General features: G+C 47.3%; 1 protein-coding gene across 6 annotated transcripts in view; it reads right to left on the bottom strand.

Moving 5' to 3' along the window:
* kdm6ba (lysine (K)-specific demethylase 6B, a) overlaps positions 1-21,657 on the bottom strand; it is a 242,263-nt gene that overhangs the window by 5,875 nt on the left and 214,731 nt on the right. For 4 of the 6 annotated variants that reach the window (XM_080742373.1, XM_080742374.1, XM_080742375.1 and 1 more), the window contains 14 exons: positions 20,299-20,376; positions 19,562-19,738; positions 17,927-18,109; positions 16,698-17,387; positions 14,656-15,048; positions 13,482-13,859; positions 9,745-12,761; positions 9,013-9,139; positions 8,377-8,482; positions 7,636-7,841; positions 6,507-6,619; positions 6,213-6,281; positions 4,291-4,439; positions 299-413 (listed from right to left, as the gene is read on the bottom strand). In XM_080742373.1, coding sequence (XP_080598499.1) covers positions 299-413; positions 4,291-4,439; positions 6,213-6,281; positions 6,507-6,619; positions 7,636-7,841; positions 8,377-8,482; positions 9,013-9,139; positions 9,745-12,761; positions 13,482-13,859; positions 14,656-15,048; positions 16,698-17,387; positions 17,927-18,109; positions 19,562-19,738; positions 20,299-20,376 — 5,801 coding nt within the window. Of the gene's footprint in view, positions 1-298; positions 1,977-4,290; positions 4,440-6,212; positions 6,282-6,506; positions 6,620-7,635; positions 7,842-8,376; positions 8,483-9,012; positions 9,140-9,744; positions 12,762-13,481; positions 13,860-14,655; positions 15,049-16,697; positions 17,388-17,926; positions 18,110-19,561; positions 19,739-20,298; positions 20,377-21,657 lie in introns of those variants that run through there. The other 2 variants (XM_080742377.1, XM_080742378.1) reach the window with 2 other exon arrangements.

The following is a 21,657-nucleotide window of genomic DNA, read 5'->3' as shown; positions in this document are numbered from 1 at the left end:
TTTTTTTTTTTTTTCAGGTTCATGTACTGTATGTACTTTATGATTTTTTTTTTTTCAAAGGTCCGTATTCCAACGTTTCTTCCCCCGGTAAATTATAATGTCCTACATCGTCTTACAACAGTGTAGTTCAAAAAGTAGCGAAGTCTTATGTCTGATGTTTTGTAAAAATGTAACCAATGTAAAGTCAAGAGCTTTTGACCAAATAATAACTATGCTGGATCCATTTGGAACACAGGTTCTATTTTTTCCATTTCCTGAACAGCAACGACATGTGACTCTGTGCCGCCGTCAAACTCACTTTTCACAGAAGTCGCTGATATCGCGCCAGTAGTTCTCGTGCACAGAGAACCACTCACAGTCCCCAGGGCCGATGTTGATGTTGACCGAGCAGAAGTTGTTGTTTTCCTGGTGGCCTGTGGGGGGAGCAACACTTTTAGACATTTGCACCGGATGGACAAAGTATATGCCTGCACAATATTTGGGAAAACATGCAATGCGCGATAACATTGCTGAATAGTGCGACTATTGCTGTGTGTAGAGATGAATGCCGTTAGCCTGTTACATTTTTGGAAAATACATTATAAGCATGAACTGCCGGCACAGGCAGTGGGAGAGCCGTTCGCACATGCCCTCTTTACCAGTGCAGTCGACGGCTCGTTCTCGGCTGGTACTTAATACTCACGTGAGAGATGACTGTAAGCCCGTGATACTGGGCATTTGATGCTTTATTTGATGCTTTAATTGATGCTTTAACTTGCAGTAGTTGGTCCATGCAAACTATAGCCTATTCAGTTTCAACTTTCTCTAGTTATGTCAACATTGCTCGGAAGCATTTTGGTCATTGAACACCATTTTTGCCACGGGTACAGGCACTGTCAGGCAGCCTTGCTGTCATAGGCTCTCTCTCGCTCTCTCTCTCTCTCTCGCTCTCTCTCTCTCTCTCTCTCTCTCTCTCGCTCTCTCTCTCTGAACCATGCTTGAGTTAAGTCACAGTCTCCCTCTTGCCCATCTCTCTCTCTCTCTCTGCACCACAGCATACTTGTACCCACATTGTAGCTGAAGTTTTTACATGAACCGAGGAGCGTTTGACTGTAGTGTAGAACACTGTACACCGTTCATGTATAAAACCAATATTGAACACAACAGTTGCACTCACTAAAAAGCACTGTCATGGCGGTATGACGTTCACACTTGTGTGGCTGTGACAAGAATGCGGACAATGTTGTAGGTCCTAACCAGTAACAAATGCCCAAAACAAGATATTGCTGCCATTCAACATTCGGCGCACGTACACACCAGGGTTTCCATTAGCCGGTATTTACAGGTCACCATGGCCGGTTGGGAAAATGCTGTTATTAGGCTACATAGCCTATTAACATTAACAAATCAAAAGCTGTAGGTTATGCATATTAAGGTTGAAAGAAATGTAAAGCCCAAAACATTCATTTGTTTAGTGTCACGCAAGCAGTTCACTCACGGCCACATTCAGTTATTTTTTATTTATTTGCCCGGTGACACCTCTGTATGATGGAGTATATAGTTAACCATAAAAACAGGAACAGATTGCATTTGCATCTGTGATAACGTGGAAAGAAGCGCAGTGCTAACATAACGAGGTGTAAATATCAGTTGGGTGCACGTATATGCAAACACGCATGTGACGTTATTCACGTTAATTATAATATGGACGATTAATTTATTGTTTGGCTGGTAAAATAGAAGCCCGTCGGCCAAGGTGGCCGTCCCAAAAAATGCCTCACGGAAACCCTGGTTCACACATGACCAAATATGCCACCACATTGCCCACCAAAATCAAACATTGCCCGAGAATCGACTAAGTGTGAACGAACGGGACTTATAACTCTTATAACTTACAACGTAGTCAAACAAATACTTTCTGCCATAGTTAGGTTTGCTGCTAACATAGAACCCAGTTAACGAAAAGCATATTGTAGTGTTTCAGTGTTTTTTGCACACTGAAAAAAAAGAAGGAAAGAAAGGCATTACATAGTAATCCATTCAACGATATGGTTTTATTGAAAACATTGCACCTGGCTACAGCTGCTATTGACAATGAATATACATACCACCACCTAGTCTTATTATGTGTATCCGTGTTGAAATGTGACATGTACTGTTTTTTGCGGTGTGTATATTGCGCATGTTGATATTGAGATGCGTTGATACATTGATTTTCAATATATCATGCTTCCCTAATAGCCACCAAACTGCCCTTCTACTCCAAGGCTGAAAAAAGAAAAGAAAACGGAACTTGGAACTATATTCCTAATTCTCTAGATTGAGTGATGCCCATCTGATCTTGTTCCCCAAACAATTTTCTCAACAAGGGGGAAAATGCATTCTACTATGCTGCCACCACAGCTGTTAAAGAGCCCATAAACAGGAAATGCCCAGTTGTACGCATTTCCTGCTGAGAGCAATTTTTCTGGCAGGGGCTAAAAAGAAAAATCACTCGAGTTTCAGTCAATGTCATCAGAGTCACTGTCCTAACTACGGACTCTGTCCTTTCCCGGTGTTTCGCCCAGGTCAAAATGGTTTTGAGGTTAGGTTTAGGCATAGTTTCTGTGAGGTTAGGGTTAGGGTTAGGGTTAGGCACAGTAGAGGCTGGTGGCGATTTGGGGGGGGGGGGCTGAGACATCCATTATACTATAATTATGCTACCCATAGTTCACCCTGCAGCAACAGCATCACATTCCAGATACCAAGTTACAGCGATGACACTACACTACATCTATACTTTGTTATAGCAAATGCTCCACAACACCACACGTACCCACAACAAAACAGGGGTTCCACTGTTTGCATGTGCAAGAAAACTGCTGATAGCTGCTTTTACTATCATGATTATTGGTGGTGGTGGCTAATAATAATCTACTACTACTACTAATAATACTAATAATTTGAGCCTGGGATGAGCAAATCCTCTCTTACTCACACACAGACACTGCCTCTCTCACACACGTTAATGAAGTAAGTGAAAACTGACACACGCGCCACTCAAGCACAAACGCTTACGCACCGACACGCATCAAACACACATGCAAGCAAGCAGCACAGACAGAAATGAGCCACTTCCAAATGTGATTAAAGCAGCTATCATGTTTTTTGTCAGAAATCAAGGAGTAAATAAAGGAGGTGTGCTATGTCAGCGGTCAATCACTCAACTCAATGAAAGCCAATGGAAGCTGTAAAAAAAATTCTGTCCATTTTGACATACAGTATTTTGTGTTTTTCATTTGACGCTGTTGCTGCTTTAGGTTCTATCAGCATATGACATTATCTCTACATTTTCTAAGCCCCACTAGCCCATTGGTACCAGCCAGCCCTGGTTAGGCACAATGTTTGTGAGGTTAAGGTAAAGTTTAAGCATAGTTTTTGTGAAGTTAAAAGGTTAGGGTTTAGGCGCCACACCAAAGGAAGAGGGTGTCCCGTCCTAACTATTCCAGTCTTCTGCCAAGGTGCACCAGTCTTCTGATGCTATAACCTAGAGTACATCACCATCTTTTGACCAGTGTGATGCTATAGCCTACAGTGCATCGCCATCTTTTCACTAAAATCATTGTCACTGTCCGACAAAAGTCATTAGCAGAAAAAAAACATAGTTTTTCATGACTTTAAACCATTTTTCCAAATCATTCTAAATTACATACTGGGTTAGGGTACTTCCTGTTTACAGGCTCTTCAAAGATATCGACTTCCGACCCAAAATTAACATGAAAGAATGTCTGACATCAAAATACACTTGTCGATTGGGCTTAGTAGAACAACTCTCAACACCAATCCTCTTCCCTCCTCCCCCCCTCCTCCTTTCTGTAAATATATCCTTTGCTGCTGCTGGAGCTTTTACTGACATGTATTGTATTGTATGTATTGCATGTCTAAAGGCCCATTCCCACTGGGCCAGATAACAGATATCTGGAGATATTTCTCCAGATATTTTTCCATGCAAAGTGGATGGTAGATACAGATAAAAAAATATTTGCCACAGATAAAAGTATCTGTGGCAAATATCTGTGGTAGACTTTTTTTTTATCTGTATCTACCATCCACTTTGCATGGAAAAATATCTGGAGAAATATCTCCAGATATCTGTTATTTGGCCCAGTGGGAATGGGCCTTTAGTGATGAATTGAGTATAATGGGCCACAGTGGAAACTAAGCGCCTGTGGGCTTTTTTGTGTGTGTTATCCTCTTTAGTTTTGACTGTACTACATGTACTGTTAACAAACTTGTTAATAGTCAATCGATCAAAAGGGGAGTGTCTCTTACCAGGTGTGCGGCTCCCAGGCACCTTCATGTAGAGCTGGACAGTGTTCATGCCCAGGATGGTGTGTCCCACATGGCTCAGCATGTTGCCACTGGATGCCACGCGCATGAAAGCAGGCAGCTTCTGCAGCTCCTGCAGCTGGGGCTTCCACCTGGACAGACACACACACACACACACACAACATGGCGTTAGTTCAACTTCAAACTACTGTAGTTCCAAAACAAGTTCACACTTTCTTTTGTAGATTTTGTGTTAGTATAATTCATCGTTTCAACCTTTTTTGAGCGGTGCCAACCACTCCAACCGTCTGTCTATATATCTGTATCTCTCCGTATCAGTACGGCCTCAACAGCTGCAATACCGCCGGGTGGCCAACCTTCAAGTGGCGCTGTTGAGGAGCCTTTAAGTGTTTGAAGTGATACTGTGTACTATAGCAGTGTTTCTCAAACTTTCAAATTTCACAGGCTCCCCTTAACTCTGGCAGTGTACAAATGGAACCATTTAGTATGGGTTAGAGCTGTCAGTTTGCCTCTAAAATCCCATTCGAATTTCATTCATTCATTTTTATAATGTTTCGAAAATAGTCGAATAGTTTATATAATATATAAAATGTATAGGTTTTTTTTTTTTTTTTACATTTTTTATATATAGTTTTTTTTAAATGTATAGTTGTAAAATAATAAGCACATTGTTTGCGCAAATTCAGATGCTATAACAGGCTGGGGAAAAAAGCTAAGCTACAAGCCCTAACTACATTGCATCATCAACGGGCTGTGGGCTTGTAGATCGGCTGGAGGCGTGGCTAGCAGCTAAATTGCTTGTTTAGAGAGCATGCTGCGTGTCTCCGACTCTCCGTGCCAGACGAGCAGTGCGGAGAGAGAGAGGACTGGAGCAGAGGCTGCAGAGCAGAGCGTAAAAGCCAGCTCCTCTACGTTACTGACAGACAACTATTACATTAGTCTTTGGCTGTCCGCTGTTGTCATAAGTTTCTTAAATGTTACTTTCAACTGAAGCTTGGAAGCCTTGGAAACAGCAGGAGAAATAGCCAAGTAGCTAACCAGCTAATACAATGAAGAAAGGAGAGGGGCAGAGGAGAGCTCCGGACTGCAGCGATGCAAACTGGTGTCGGGTGTCACACACACAAAGTGCTGTGGCATAACTTTCTCTGCCATGTACACACGTAATTGTTGATCATTTGTGACTTGATGAAAGCATTTATTTTCGCAATGGGAGGTCATGAAAAACGTTTTTGTTTACTTTTTTTTAATATAAACTTTTTTTTTTTTTTTGCATTTCGAATAGCACAGTATTTTCTGGACTATAAGGCGCACCTGACTATAAGGCGCACTGTCAATGAATGGTCTATTTTCAAACTGTTTTCATATATAAGGCGCACCTGACTATAAGGCGCACATAATAGACGCTACCGTTGCGTTATGCATCAAACAGATGGAGCTGTGCTAAAGGGAATGTCAATGTCAATGAATGATCCATATATAAGGCGCACTGGACTATAAGGCACACTGTAGTTTTTTGATAAAATTAAAGGTTTTTAAGTGCGCCTTATAGTCCGGAAAATACGGTAATTGAAGTATTCGACTTTCATCCATTTCTTTAATATTCGAATTATAGTCGAAAAACGAATTTCATTCTGACAGGCCTAGTATGGGTCAATTTAGACCCCCATAAAGGAACCCAAAGAGTCCCTAGAATCCACTTTGAGAAACACTGTACGGTATAGGCTAAGACACCGCTTACTCCCACTGGGTGGGATTTTGTAAGTCTCTTTGGTTGTTTTGTTTGTTTAGTTCATTTACCATGTGTATACACCGCTATATCTCTATGCATTGAAATCAATTTGAAGAAAGTTTTTAAAAGGGGTAACATGATCAGACACAATGTCTCTCACGTCATTTCTGCTTACCTCTTGGGATCGGACAGGTCGATGTTGGTGCCAAACTTAATGATCTTCCCCACTGGTTTCTGCTCACCACTGAGGGAAGGAAGGACGTCAGAGACTTAGTGCATTGCTTGGAACACATTTTATATACTGTATGCACCAATAAATCCAAGTTATGGAACAGGGGTTCCTGTATTCCGAAATGGCAAAAAAAAAGGAAAAAGAAAACGGCTAAAATAGCCGTTTTCGTTGTGAGGTGGTGGCCACAGGTTTAACCCTGTGTTGTCAAGAGGTTTGCCCGTGGTGTGGAGTTGTTACCTGCTGCTGTCCTTGGGGACGTCCTTGTCAGAAGAAGTGCTGGGTGGTTTCTTGTCCTTGTCCTTCTCCTTCTCCTCTTCGTCATCATCTTCATCGTCACTACGTTTATCCTCCTGAAGGAACACATTCATGGCATGTTATTCAGATATGCTATATGCTAAACACCAAACTATTCCTCCTAACGGCAAAAATAGCAAACACCTACATCAAGGTTCCCCAATTAGTTTTCCCCAAGGGCCGAATTATGTCTAGGGTAACAAGCCGAGGGCCACAACATTGCAGGGGGCGACGGTGGCGTTCCCGCTACTCCAGCGACGGTTCAGATATCGTCGTTGTCGGGTGAAAATCTTGTATGTCCAAAACCGTTCGTTTTGCATTCATCATTTTAAAAATGATTTAAACTAGTGAAAACAGCAGATCTACAAGCACACAACGCCTCGCACCGCGAGGCGTTGTGTGCTTGTAGATCTGCTGTTTTCACTACTTTTGTGAGACGGCCTTGAATGATGAAGCAGGGCTTTACTTTGCGAAAGAACGTACACATTTGGAGATACAAGGTTTCCACCTGACGACAACGATATACTAGTGTTGTTGCTGCTCTTATACCACCATTATTACTTGTGTTCGTGGGGGCCTTACAGCGGCCCGCGGGCCGCCTATTGGGGAACCCTGACCTACACGATGCACAGTGAACGTAAAGATATCGCTATTTGTCGGTACGAGATCACATATGGGGTTTACATGGTTAACGGTGGCAAGGACCACTTAAAGCCCAAACACTTTGTTGATGGGGGTCCCCCATTGGTCTGTGCTTAGTGCTTACTCCCATCCATTTGCCGGGGGTTAACAAAAGTGGCATTTTAGACCCCGGTGGTTCTCAAAGTGGACTCCTGGGACTCTGTGGGTTCCTTTAGGTGGGGTTTAAATTGACCCTTACAAGTCTCTAACTCTGACAGTCTAAAAATGAACCCTAACGGGTTAATTCGTTTCCATTTGTACACCGTCAGAGTTAAGGGGATACCTTGACATTTTGAAAGTTTGAGAAACACCCAGAAAATAAACGCCAGGGTTCAATAGGAAAAGGATACGTTTTGCTAGCAGTGGTTGTATGGGGTGAATGGTGGTTTACCTGCAGACTCTCCTGGAAGCTGGAGGCCTGGTACTGGGCGTACTTGGCGATGGTGGTGTGGGAGCGGCTGCTCTCGCACGGCCAGGCCTGGCTGGTGCCGCTGGGGTCCCAGTTCTCGTCGGCGGGCTGCTGCACCTGCGTCCGGACCTCCACCGACTGATCCGAGTTGGCGTCCACCAGGGACTTGGTGGAGAACAGGCCCAGATCTGTGAGAACAAGCAAGAGAGGGAGAGAGACGTGAGAGGTCTTTCAGCGTGATGGCAACCAGAGACTAGAGCCATGAGTAACATTGGAGAAAGAAAAAGGATGGTGCATCATTAGTTAGTGGTTGCTGCACTTAGCTGTTTTTATTCAAACAAAATCTCTATATTCTGATAGTAATCATTGCTATAGAGTGTTTGTTCAGTAACAGGGGTCTCTCCATCTCTTTAGTAAACAGAAAATAGGATTTCAGGTCGTAATACAAAGTTCATCCAACCAAGATCAGCTTAAATTGTGTAATGTTGATCACATTTTTGCTATTGCTATTCAACTTGTTTTATCTGCTATGAGTTCTCTCTCCTGATTGGATAACATTGGCATCCCAACAGACGGGGGAAAAAAAAGAAGAAGAAAAAGCCTTTTTGTAGTATGAGCAAGTATGGCGATAATTTGCACAAAATGTTAAAATACGGAAATGAGATGGTCCTGCCCAACAACAGCAACATGCACTATTAGGAGAGTGCATGTGGGTAAACGTACTGAGACGCAGCGATCCGGCCAGGCCTCTGATTACAGTCACAGCGTTCTTGGGGTCAGTGCAGAACTGCAGCAGCACGGGGGAGAAGGCGTCTCTCTTACTCTCCAACTGCAGAAGAAAGGGCAAACAAACACCATTGTCATCAACGACATAAAAGACGCACCACTCTGCATGTGATGTCGTTCTGTCCCATGCACATTAAACCAGTGGTTCCCAAATGGTGAGCCGTGAGACAACTCCAGGTGTTCCTTGGGGTTTTGTCAGCAACATATTAATATTGCAATATATCTACAACATAACTACACCAAAGGTTATGAATTATTTGACATTTGACTATTCCCAATACAGAGGCAAACTTCTCCACACATTTAGGTGATATTTGGTTTCATTTTGAGCGAAAAAATTAAATTGGTGTGATTTTTGTAGCTTGTAGAAGATGAAGATGTGTGTGAATTTGACTTGCACCAAATTTTGAAAACCACAACACTAAACCACCACAAGAGGGCAGTATGTGCTCATATAATAGTGGCATGGAGTCATGGAGCTGTATGTTTACAAAACAAATAGTATGAAAACGATAAGGAAAGGAGTAGTAGTAGGAATGGTGTTGTGTGAGGTGGACTGGTGGAGTGTCTTACATAGATGCTGGGTGTGGGAGGGTTCTGTTTCTCCCTGGGAATGGGAACCTCTGTGCTCATGTCAGGCTTGACAGAGAAGGCTGGGAGCAGGAAGGACTCTTTGAACTTCCCTTTAAACCTGGAACCCCTGGAACAACAGAAGAGCGTGTCAACAGGTGAACACAAGACACAAACGGTCAGTTTGTCAGTGGTAAAGCTAACTCTCTAATGTAGTGGGTTTACAAAACTAAACTAGAACTGCACTCTGTCGAGGTGCCAACTTGCTCCTCGTGCACAAGTAGGCCATGTATGGCCTACTTGTGTGCCAGCAGGCCTACTTGTGCGCCAGCAGAGCGCGCCATGAGGTGCGCTCACCACTGGCGACGCCAGTGACATCACACTGGCATCACCAGGAATACTGGTCCCTCATTACCTGTTAATGATGATGTTGCCAGTGATACTAGTCCCTGATTAGGACACCGACATACAGTACATACCCAGCCGATCGCAGTACTTGCACGCTCTGCTTGCGCAAGTAATAAAACCATTGAGAAAGTGTACACTATGTCTAGTATTTTGGGTGGATATCTAGTATATTAGCTTTGTCAGGTTTTGTTTTAACTGTGTATTGTTTTTCTCAAAAAACAAACAAACAAAAAAGTAATTAAACTAGCAAACCCACTAGAAAAACAAAACCTATGAAACATGCAAAACTGCTGGTTACATGGTTATCATTAATACTCTCCTACTTACTTGCAGGCCCTGATGATGTCCTTGGCGTCGTTCTTGATGTTTATCTCCTCCAGCGGGATTCTCTTCTCCTCGACCTCTGAGGCGATGAACGTCTCGCGGTCCCCGCTCTCCACCTTGATCAGGCGGATCTTCAGCTCCTTGGGCGGGCCGTCCGACAGTGCCTTCAGCTTCATGAAGTCTGTGCAGACCAGCGAGGAGCCGGCTGCCTCTCTGTCCTTCTTTGCTCCAGAGGCCCATTCGGCGGGCTCCCCTTCGCTGGTGGATCCGGCGCCGGACGCCTCCTTTCGCTTCCTTTTCTCAGAGTCCGAGCGGGCGCGGTCCTTCTCTCGCTGCTCCTTGCTCTGAAGGTCGAGGTCGCCGAGGATCCTGCGGTCTTTCTTCTCCTTGTGGCTCTTGCCCTCCTTGTGCCGCTTGTGGCTGGAGCCCGAGGAGTTGGAGGAAGAGGAGAAGGTGGAACTCTCGTCCCTCTTTTCCCTGTGCTTTTTCTTCCTCTCCTTCCGCTCTTCGTGCTTCTTGCTGCTGCTGCTGTGGCCGTGGCTATGCTTTTTCCTCTTGTCCTTCTCCTTCTCCCTCTCTCTGTCTCTCTCCCGGTCTCGTTCCTTCCCGCTCTCCGTCTCGTGTCGTTCCTGCTGCCTGACGTGGGCCTTGGGTTCGTCCGTGGAGCTCTTGTCGTTGAGCTGACCGAGATTGAACTCGCAGATTCTGCCCAGCTCGGCGAGAGAAGACTCAGAGATGGTGGTCAGCTTCTGTTCCTCCTTCATCTCCATCTTATTAGGCTCAATGGAGGGGACGTGCTCTTCTTTACCAAACCCTGACCATCTCTCGGTTTCTCTACTGTCCCTCCAGATGTCGGCTTCCTCCAACTTCACCGCCTTGTGCTCCCAGGCGTCAGATTCCTCCATCTTCACTATCTTGTGCTCCGACACAGGAGAGGGAGAAGGCTGCGGGGGCGGAAGCGCCGGACTGAATCCCGGGTGGCTGGTGGAGTCAGAGGTGGGGGAGGTGCTCTGCTGCTGGCGACAGATGTCGGGACCCAACGAGAGCGATGAGGAATATTTGACCCCGAGCAGTGCAGAGGCAGGGGGCCTTCCGAAAGGCCCACCCCTGTAAGCGTACTTCTGGCTCTCCGGGACGGTAGTCTGGGACTTATATATGCTGCTCATTCCCGTCTGGTGCAGGTGGGGTCTTTGAGGCGGCGGGGAGCAGGAGGGGGTCTCGGAATAGTATTCCTCCTCTTCTTCGTCGGCTTCGCTTTTGGCCAGATCCGTGAGGCCGTAGAGCTTCGCCAAGTCACAGTGGCGGTAATTGGTGTTGGCGGACGCCGTTCCCGTCTCCATGCAGTGTCTAGGGTTGATGTGGATGTTTGGAGAAACCTTGAGGCAATCGTCGTCGTCCTCGTTGAGAGACGACGTCCTGCTGCAAGGGGACGCCAGGGAGCCTTGGCGGCTGAGCACGGGAGGGCTAGCATGGGGATTGGATCCAAACTCCTCCTGGTTAGGCTGGTGCTTGGGCGCCGGGATGAGGTCCGGGGCACACAGATAGTTCTTGAGGGGCGGGATGCTAGGGGGGAACGCGTCGAGGGAGCCCTTGGCGCTGCAGTACATCTCCTCTTCTTTCTTGATGGACTCGTCCAGCATCGCCATTATGTTGGCCAGGCCGTCGGGGAGCAGGGTCGACATCTCCGAGGGTTCCTCCTCAAACTGAGCACTGTCGGACTCCCCGCTGCAGCTGCTGCCCAGGTTGCTCAGCCCGCCGCTGGGCATCCGCTTGTGGAGCGTGTCTCTCGGGAAAGCCTGGTACAACTTGGGGGGTTCCCTCAGTGTCGGCGGCGGGAGAGCGCAGAAACTCCCCGGCGTCTGCCGCGTGCTGCCATCGTCTCTATCCCCGTCTTTGGATGGCGACGGAGCGTTTTGCATTGCGTGGGGCCTGTGCGCCTGGGAGGCGTACGCCTGTTGGTTCATCCCTGAGGTATTGTGTGTGGATGGTGGACTCTGGGCCGACGACGCGCTGCCCCACATCTCCCTCTGCCTCTGCTTCTCTCTGGCGTACTCCGTCTGGGGCGTGAGAGGGGGCGGACGCAGCCTCTCCACGGGCGCGGCGGTGGCGGGGCCTGGAGGACACGGCGGCATGCCGCCGCGGCTTAGCCAGGGGTAAGGCGTCGAGGCCTGGGTAGAGGCGGGCGGCGGCGGAGGAGGGCCTGAAGCAGTAGTGCAGATGGAGGAGAGGCGAGGGGGAGGCGGGGAGGTGAGCGACGCGTCGCCAGAGAGCAGTCTCTCCAGGCTCTCGATGGCCGTCTGCTCTTTGCCCTTGGCGCTGCTCAGCTCCTCTCTCATCTTCCTCTCCATCCACCGCCTCCTCTCCTCCTCCTGTCTCTCCTGTCTCTTCTTCTCCTCCTTTTTACGCTCCTCCTCTTGCCTCTCCCACTCTCGCCTCTTCATCTCCGCCTCCTGCCTCTCCCACTCTCGCCGTTTCTTCTCCTCCTCTTGCCGCTCCCACTCTCGCCTCTTCCTCTCCGCCTCCTGCTTCTCCCACTCCCGCCTCTTCTTCTCCAGCTCCTGTTTCTCCCATTCTCTCCTCTTTTTCTCTGCCTCCTGCTTTTCCCACTCTCTCCTCTTCTCCTCCTCTTGCCTCTCCCACTCTCTCCTTTTCTTCTCCTCCTCCTGCCTCTCCCACTCTCTCCTCTTCTTCTCCTCCTCCTGCCTCTCCCACTCTCTCCTCTTCCGCTCCTCCTCGTGCTCGCGCTTCTTCCGCTCCTGCTCCTTCTTCTCCTGCTCCTTCTTCTTGCGCTGCTCCTCCTGCTGACGCTCCCACTCCCTGCGTCTCCTCCTCTCCTCCTCCCGGCGCTTCCTCTCCTCCTCCTCCTCGCGCTCCCTCTTGCGGCGCTCCTCGGCCTGCATGTGTCCCTGCAGCTCGGCGTCCAGTTTGTCCAGCGCGTCCACCGTGGCCTGCTGGGAGATGGGAGCCGCCGGGCCGCGGGAGGCAGGCTGGGCTGAGGAGGATCCGGCCTGGTGGTAGGGCTGTCACGGTCATGGAGAGGTTTAATGATTAATTGTCGTACAAATACTTGAGAATAACAATTTAATTGGGTTCTTTGGTATTTTTGAGACTTTGAGACAATAAAAAATACATTTCTTGTTCTTATTTTAGACTTTGTGGGACTGAAAAGTCTGAGACTGTTGAACAAGAGCAGTGTGCAGGATTTTTTGTTAATGAAAATACCTTTTTCATGTTTGCTTCAGGCTTTGTAAACAAATATCTATGCTGGACAGATATGACAAAAAAACGTATCTATAATAAATGGTAAACAATGTACTATGGTCAAAACGGGATATATAATAAATAATTGTATACTTTCAAAGTTTTAAAAGAAATAGCAAATGGAGCCCAAACACAAGTTCAAAAATCTCAAAAGGAGCATAATTAAGTGCTGTAAAAAGTGTTTTTTTTTTTTTACAAAAAAAGAATAGCCCAACTATTTCTAGATAAGAACCTATCTGCATGTTGTCGACTGCAGATAGGTTTTTACCTACAAATAGTAGAAATAGTAGAGGTTTTAACACACATTTGTCCCAACAAAGTGAATTTTTCAGATAGGAGGTTTTGCATTTTGGCCATCGATATATAGGTTATAGATTCATGTATACAGATGAATGAAAACGATTCTGGCCATCAAGCAAAAATAAATTACTGCAAACAATTGCCACCGGGAGATTGTGTAACTATTGCGACAGGCTTACCTGGTGGCCCGATCGGGACAGCAAGGTGGGGTTGGGCGGCTGCGAGGCCGAGACCACACTGGCGTGATGAGATGCCGCCGTGGTGGTGGCGGCAGGAGGAGGAGGCCTGCTGGTCGGGAGAGGGTTGGAGACTCGGCTGGTGGTGATCACGCTCTCCCCAGCCCTCTGGTGGTACCCTGAGGTGAACATGGATGTGGGCAGCGTGAGAGGGGGGCGCTCTGCGGCGGCGGGCGCCCGGCCGTAGTGCGAGGAGGCCCTGGGAAACGACTGGATGGACGCAGGGTTGTTGGTGGTGGTGGTGGTGGCGGGTCCCTGCTGCTGCTGCTGAGGTTTGGCCAGTCGGGGAGGAGGGTGGTTGGCAGTGCCTGCTGGGGCTCCCTGGAATGAAAACAATATATTTTTTTTATTATTTTGTTTCAAATGTTCTTTTAATGGAAAACCTGTTTGCGCAACAATGGTGGTGTATTGTCACTAGTGTAAGTATAAAATAGGGCTTATAAGTGATTAATCAGACAAATCAATAAAAAAAGATCTGAATTTTTCACATATCAAAAAGGCCCTTCTCAATAACTTTGATGTCCAGTCAGAAAAGGGACATTGAACTCAATGGCCTTTTGGGATTGTAAAAAAGTTAAATGAAAACTGGTTTTCTTTAGGTGACATAAAGGTTCTCGGCCCTAGAACAATAGTGTGGTTGTATATAGCAACCACACTATAATAATGAGATGATGAGGGGCCTACTGGTCCAGGCGCATAACACTTAGGCATCACCACATAGGCATGGATGCCTGGCGGCAGCGCCAGTTCGATTCCCGATCCGGACGACCTTTGCTGCATGTCAATCCCCATCTCTCCCCTCATTTCCTGTCAGTCTAACTGTCCTATCCAATAAAGGCAAAAGCCCCAAAAAACGAATCTTTAACCCATTTAGAACGGGTACACATTTTGTGTATCATTATTTTATGCTTTAACTATTGAAAAATAGCAGATATACAAGCTCACAGCGCGGCACCGAGTGCCGCGCTGCGAGCTTGTAGATCTGCTATTTTTAAAAAATCGCACTCGGTGCCGCGCTGTGAGCTTGTATATCTGCAATTTTTCACTGGTTAAAGCATTCAATAATTCTAGGCCTAAATGGGTTAAATAATGAGATGATGTACAGTTGAAGGCCTACCTGATAGCCTTGCTGCAGCAGCGCATCCAGCTGAGAGGTGGGCGCCACAGAGGACCCCCTCTGCCAGCTGTCCTTGTTGAGATGGGCGTTGTTCACCGAGCAGCCAAGAGAGGGCGCTACAGTCACAGTGGCGACTCCAGTTTTAGCCCCACTGGTGCTGCTGCTGCTGCTGCTGCTGCTGGCATAGCGGTTGATGGTGCAAGGAGCCTGGGAGGCAGGCAGGTTGGGGGTGATGACGGGGGTACGGGTGGGGTTCATTGGGACCAGCGGGGGGCTGACTTGATGGTGGGGGTGGTGCTGGGAGGAGTGGACCAGAGCCCGGCTCTCCGCAACCTGATTCTGGCTCTGCTGGCCCTGAGGTAGCAGCCCTGGATGTCTGTAGAGGCCTGGCTCCTGTTTGGAAAACAAGGCCAACACTTCAGTGCACTGAATTCAATGCACTATAATGTTACGATAATACGGTATAATCTATGAATAGTCAAGTCAAATTGACATTGACGTTATGTAGCCGCTGTAGTGTAATGTTACACTTTGCCTATTTTGAAGCTAAATCTCATTGCTCTGATAATAAAAAAAATAGTTTGTATAGTTTGAGAAAAATTAAATACTGTTTTGTGTGAGTGTGTGTGAGTGTGTCTGTCTTCTGTACACCGTTTGATTGATCTAAATATGTAGCCTATGTGTGAGGCTCAAATCCTCTTTTTTTTTTTTTTTTACAAAATAGTGGTCAAAATATCGATAATCGATGTTGTTGTGATTAACGATCATAATGTCCATCGACAGTGTGAGATTGCGTTAGTGAACGACTATTACTTTTCTTAAACAATGAAAATAGCATAGATCTACAAGCTCACAGCACGTTGTAGATCCGCTATTTTCACCATTTTTCTACGGCACCAAGTATAAGTATAATACAGAGTTATTAGTAGTCAATAAGACTATTCAATGTAGTCGATTATGATAAATCTTTTAGAGTTCTTTCATGTTGATTCGCTGACATATGAAATGTGTAAAATACCCCTCCCTCCCCCTTAGATTGTGCGTATACGAGTGAGCTGCTCTAGTGCAGTGAGCTGCTAGTGAGGTGAGCTGGTAGGGCAGTGAGCTGCTAGTGAGGTAGTGATGTGTCGTTCATGAGTGATTCGTTCATAAGATTCGAATCATTAGCATGACTCGTGAACGATTCGTTCAAATCCCTGAAATGTGTCGTTCACACTTTCGTTCACACCCCCCCCCCCTAATAGCCCCGGCCGGCAGACAGGACGTGACGGCGGGCTGTACTCGCGACGTAATAAAAACGCTCCTGCGATTGTGTTTTTCACGGGACGATCGCGCTATGAACGAATCATTACCGTGAACGTGAACGAAATGATCCGTTCACTGAAATGAACGGGATTGCCCATCACTATAGTGAGGTGAGCTGGTAGGGCAGTGAGCTGCTAGTGAGGTGAGCTGGTAGGGCAGTGAGCTGGTAGGGCAGTGAGCTGGTAGGGCAGTGAGCTGCTAGTGAGGTGAGCTGGTAGGGCAGTGAGCTGGTAGGGCAGTGAGCTGGTAGGGCAGTGAGCTGGTAGGGCAGTGAGCTGCTAGGGCAGTGAGCTGCTAGTGAGGTGAGCTGGTAGGGCAGTGAGCTGCTAGGGCAGTGAGCTGCTAGTGAGGTGAGCTGGTAGGGCAGTGAGCTGCTAGGGCAGTGAGCTGCTAGTGAGGTGAGCTGGTAGGGCAGTGAGCTGCTAGGGCAGTGAGCTGCTAGTGAGGTGAGCTGGTAGGGCAGTGAGCTGGTAGGGCAGTGAGCTGCTAGTGAGGTGGGCTGGTAGGGCAGTGAGCTGCTAGTGAGGTGAGCTGGTAGGGCAGTGAGCTGGTAGGGCAGTGAGCTGGTAGGGCAGTGAGCTGGTAGGGCAGTGAGCTGCTAGGGCAGTGAGCTGCTAGTGAGGTGAGCTGGTAGGGCAGTGAGCTGGTAGGGCAGTGAGCTGGTAGGGCAGTGAGCTGCTAGTGAGGTGAGCTGGTAGGGCAGTGAGCTGCTAGTGGAGTGGTGGGTCTGTACTCACCAGGCAGTGAGGACTGGGTCTGCCTCCAGGGAGTCTCCAGGCCACATGGGAGCTGCTGTGCTGTTGCTGAGGTACTGCGGTGTTGCTGGCAGGAGGAGGAGGAGGAGGGGGAGGGGGGAGGCCCTGGTGCCCCAGCCCTGGATGAGGCTGGAAGTGGCTACTGTAAGGCACACCGCTGCTGCTGCTGCTGCTGCTGCTGCTGCTGCTGCTGGCAGCAGGGGAGTTTGCTGGTGACGACTGGGGGTGCTGCGGGTGCTGCTCCCCCCGGGTCGGAGTAGACGGAGGAGGAGGAGGAGGGTGACAGGGACTCGCTTGGCTGCTGCTGCTGCCGCCACGAAACCCGCCGGAAGAAGACGAGGGAGGAGGGCCTCCCCTTTGGAGTTGAGCGCCGCCGCGGGGCTGCTCCGCGGCCGGGGGACGAGCCGAGGCCGCCGCGGGTTTGCAGGAGCCGCCGAAGTGGTGGGGGTACGAGGAGGAGGACGAGGACGACGAGGGGTTTGGGGATTGCTGGTTTGCAGCCTGAGGTTGGAATGCAGCCTTGTTGTGGGAGAGGGAGGCACCACCACCACCACATCCCTGGGTGTAGCCGCCGCCTCCACCTCCTCCGGGAGAGGAGGTGGGTGACGACGCGGAGGTGGGCGGAGAGGATTTGTGGGTGTAGCCGCTCATGCCTTGTTGTTTGGTGGGGTCCTGTGAGGGTGGGGGGGGAGTAAAAACAAGGAGAAAACAGGTGTCAGCTTTCATCAGGGGTTCTCAAACCTTTTTAGGCCATGAAAGCCCCAAATAAACATATTTGAACAGGGGACCCCCACCCTGACAAGCACTTGGAATTGTAGGTATTACATTTAATGTGACTCGGTTCCACAGATAAATATTGTTTGAACAGGGGACCCCCACCCTGACAAGCACTTGGAATTGTAGGTATTACATTTAATGTGACTCGGTTCCACAGATAAATATTGTGAAAATAGCAGATCTACATGCACACAACTCCTCGCGTTGCGAGGCGCTGTGAGCATGTAGATCGGCTATTTTCACAATGTTTGCCTCTTGTACCTAACAGAGATCAGGTATCTCAATGCGATTTCAGCTGTATAAATAAAGGTAAAGAAAGCAGAAAGTAATCAACTAAGAACAGAAAATATTAACCATTGCCTCCAATTGCATTGGTTCAGGTGGTTACTCTCAGCAATATGTTTTGACTATAAGCATAGCAAGCATTGTCTTACGGTGCGGACCTGGAACTCCTGTGGCACTAGGTTCTTGCGGTCGGCGGGCTGTGGGGCCCAGGGAGGGTTGACCTTTTGGAGAGGGCTCCAGAAGGCTGGTTTAGGGGTGGGATAATGCAGCTGCTGAGGACTGGGAGCCTGCTGGCCTGGGGCAGAGAACCGCTGCAGCCCTGGGTGGGGTACCTGGACCATGGACAAACAGCACGAGAATCAACCGCTGAAGGATCGCAAGAGACCACACACACACACACAGACTGCAGGCAAATCCCATTCGTTTCTCAAATCTGATCTTTAGTGACTGACTGTCCACTAGGGCATTCACCAAATATTCGAATAATCGAATATCAAAGTCACTATTCGACGTTGTTCACCGAAGTTGAATATTCACTTATTTTTTATTGTTTTGTCTTTAAAAAATAATATATTTCTTCATGGTTTATAAAGCTTTGCTAGATAGGAAGTCATAAGAACATTGACAAGCACTTGAAATTCTAGTCTATTACATTTAATGTGACTCGGTTCTGCAGATACATATTGTGAAAATAGCAGATCTACATGCTCACAACGCCTCGAAACCCGTGTAGGTCGGCTATTTTCGAAGAGCGTCGCCGTCATGTGACGAAGCATAAATCAGGCTTCGGCGTCCCAGTATCCAGACCGGGACACATTCATTAGAAACATGTTTACATGTTTGTTAAGCAATCGGATTCCAATCTGGATAGGCCCACAAATAGGATTTAGAAGTGTGAACGGAGCCCGACAACAGATCATTCCTGTACTCGACACAAGGCCATCTGCTTTACTCCTTTCTCGTTTTCAGCGTTCCGTTGCACAGACGGAAGCGCTTAGGGCGCAAGCATTCGAAAACGTGCGCGCAGGGGTGTCGCACCAAATTCTGGGCCCTGGGTACAAGGATTCACTCACATTTTGTGCTTTAACTATTGAAAAATAGCAGATATACAAGCTCACAGCACGGCACTCGCTGCAAGCTTGTAGATCTGCCATTTTTGAAAAAAATCATGAACATTTTTGCAAGTCTTTGAATATTTCAAATACTTCTAAGGTATTTTCACGATTTTGAGAAAACCCATGTTTCTATGTCAGTGGTGCTCAAACATTTTCATGTGAAGGACCCCCAAAATGATGGTCACGGACCCCCATTTCAAAATATTTACTTCCGGGGAGACCCCCCAGGAACATTTTTGTTACAAATGTTCGTTTAGTGTTTGGGTGGGTGGGTTATTTGTTTGTTGTTTTTTGTTTTGTTTTATTGTTCTTGTTCTTGTCTTTTGTCTTTGTTGTTGTGTAAAATCAAAAAAAAGAAATTGTGACTTTTGTCTAAATAAAAATATCTTTACAAAAAAAAACAAATGTTCGTTTAAAAATAAATATCTTCAAAGATTTGCACACATTTTCACGATTTCTCAAAAATAGCAGATCTAAGCTCGCAGCGTGGCACTCGGTGCCGCGCTGTGAGCTTGTATATCTGCTATTTTTCAATAGCTAAAGTATGAAATAATTAAGGCCCCTCCACCTTGGGCCCTAGTAACTCAGTCCCACTCCCCCCCCCCCCCCTTTGTGACGCCCCTGCGTGCGTGAGCCGGCACTCTGGCTGGAGAGAGACCCTCTCCTTACCTGATCTGAGCTCCTCTTCCTCTTGCTGGGGCTGGGGCAGTCTTCAGGGCCGGGCCGGGCCGGCGGGGGGTGCAGGGAGGGGGCCGGGGTGTGCTGGATGACCGAGTGCTCGCCCAGCGGAGGCGCCGGCCTCTTCAGCTGACCCACCAGCATCTTCCCCTGGTAGCCCCTCTGCTGCTGGAGGAAGGAACGGAAAACAAAAATGTTAAAAAAAATATATCGGCAGAAACACAGGCATGCACTGAGATTCCGTTGAGTTCTTACTGATAATCAACAATTTAATAAAATCCCCCAATTAATAATTGATCGCTGTTTTGGGTATGTCGTCTGTGAAAAGTTACAAAAATGAAATACAAAATAAAAAACACCCGTGAGAATTACAGATCTACAAGCCCACGACGCGAGCGTGTGCGCAGATCTGCTATTTTCAAACAACACCGCTTGTGAGATGACGTATAATAAAATGTTCAAGCCGGTAATCGATTCGTCAATATATATTTAAAAAGAAATCAAGATATAAAGAAACACGCTTCTCTCTTCTTCGATTAATCGAAAAGGAATCAATATAATAATCTCGTCGAAAAACAGCGCACAGTTGCAGCCCTGAATGCATAATAATGGTTGAAACCAACCTGTCAGCTCGGCCGCCGTAGCAGGAGTGACGATCGGTTTGGTAATAGCTTTGTTTGTACGCGGCGCGGTGAAACATGAGCTTAGCCAATTAGTGAGGGCTTTACCTGTTGCACCTGAGCCCACATCTCCTCTCCTAGTGATGGGGCGCCTCTGGGGGGGTGCTGCTCCTGGGGACCCCCGAACTGTGGCATGACACAGAGCAAAGGGACAGACGAGGACAATAAGAACGGAACACAGCGTGAGTGACAAGAAAAGGGGTTAATTTGCGATTTACTGCAGGTTAAGCCTCAAAGACCTGGAACGTGCCCGAGTCGCGTTAGATTTTAACCACTTTAAACATTATTTTATGCTTTAACTATTGACAAATAGCAGATCTACAAGCTCACAGCGCGGCACCGAGTGCCACACTGCGAGCTTGTAGATCTGCTATTTTTGAAAAATCATGAACATGTGTGCAAGTCTTTGAATATCTCTCTAAATCAGTGGTTCTCAAACTTTTTCATGTCAAGGACCCCCAAAATTACAGGTATTTGGCCGCGGATCCCCATCTCAAAATATGTTGTTCCAGGGACCACCCAGAAGCAAATATTTGAGTTACAAATGTTCGCTTTAAAATAGATATATTCAAAGACAAATCATGATTTCTTTTTTTTTTTTTTTAAGATTTGTTTTTGGACTTTTTGCCTTTATTGGATAGGACAGTAGACTGACAGGAAATGGGGGAAGAGACAGGGAGTGACATGCGGCAAATGTCGGCCGGATCGGGAATCGAACCGGCGACGCCAACAGGCATTGATGCCGAAATGGCAATGCCTATATGGTATGCGCCTGGTCCACTAGGCCACCAGGCGCCCTGACAAATCATGATTTTAAAAAAATAGCACATCTACAAGCTCGCAGAGTGCCGCGCTGTGAGCTTGTATATCTGCTATTTTTCAATAGTTAGAGCATTAACTAATTCTAGGCCTAAATGGCTTAAAGCAATAAGCCACGAGAGGCTGTGGTTTCACCGTGGAGATTATAACAGCTAAGTTACCAGCTCAGTGGTCTTGTGATTAGTGTGAGTGTCGACCCCGAGATTGGGATGGTCAGGGTCCATTCCCCAGCCGGGTCGTACCAAAGACTATGAAAGAATAGTACCTAGGGACGGGACGATAAGCGATATTATCACGTTTTTCGTGATAAAAAACCACTCACGATAATCGTATCGTGGAGATTTCATTTATCGTGATATCGTCCTCCGTCATGCAATGGGATCAATTCACCTTTGATTTGCCGAGCTGCATATTCCGTATCATTTTAAACCCTCTATAATTGGTAAAAGGAACTTATAATATACATACTTGATGCAGTCTTACTTTCCACTCTCTATCAAAAGTATTTGCCAGAAAATGGCCGATCTACAAGCTCACAACGCGTGAACGACGGGTTGTGAGCTTGTAGAGTGGCTATTTTTTGGCAAA

This window comes from Nannobrachium achirus (assembly GCF_963921795.1).
Source record: "Nannobrachium achirus genome assembly, chromosome: 14".
In the NCBI taxonomy this organism is placed as follows: domain Eukaryota; kingdom Metazoa; phylum Chordata; class Actinopteri; order Myctophiformes; family Myctophidae; genus Nannobrachium; species Nannobrachium achirus.
Note: the sequence above shows the minus strand (reverse complement) of the source record. Positions and strands in the feature narration are given on the sequence as shown.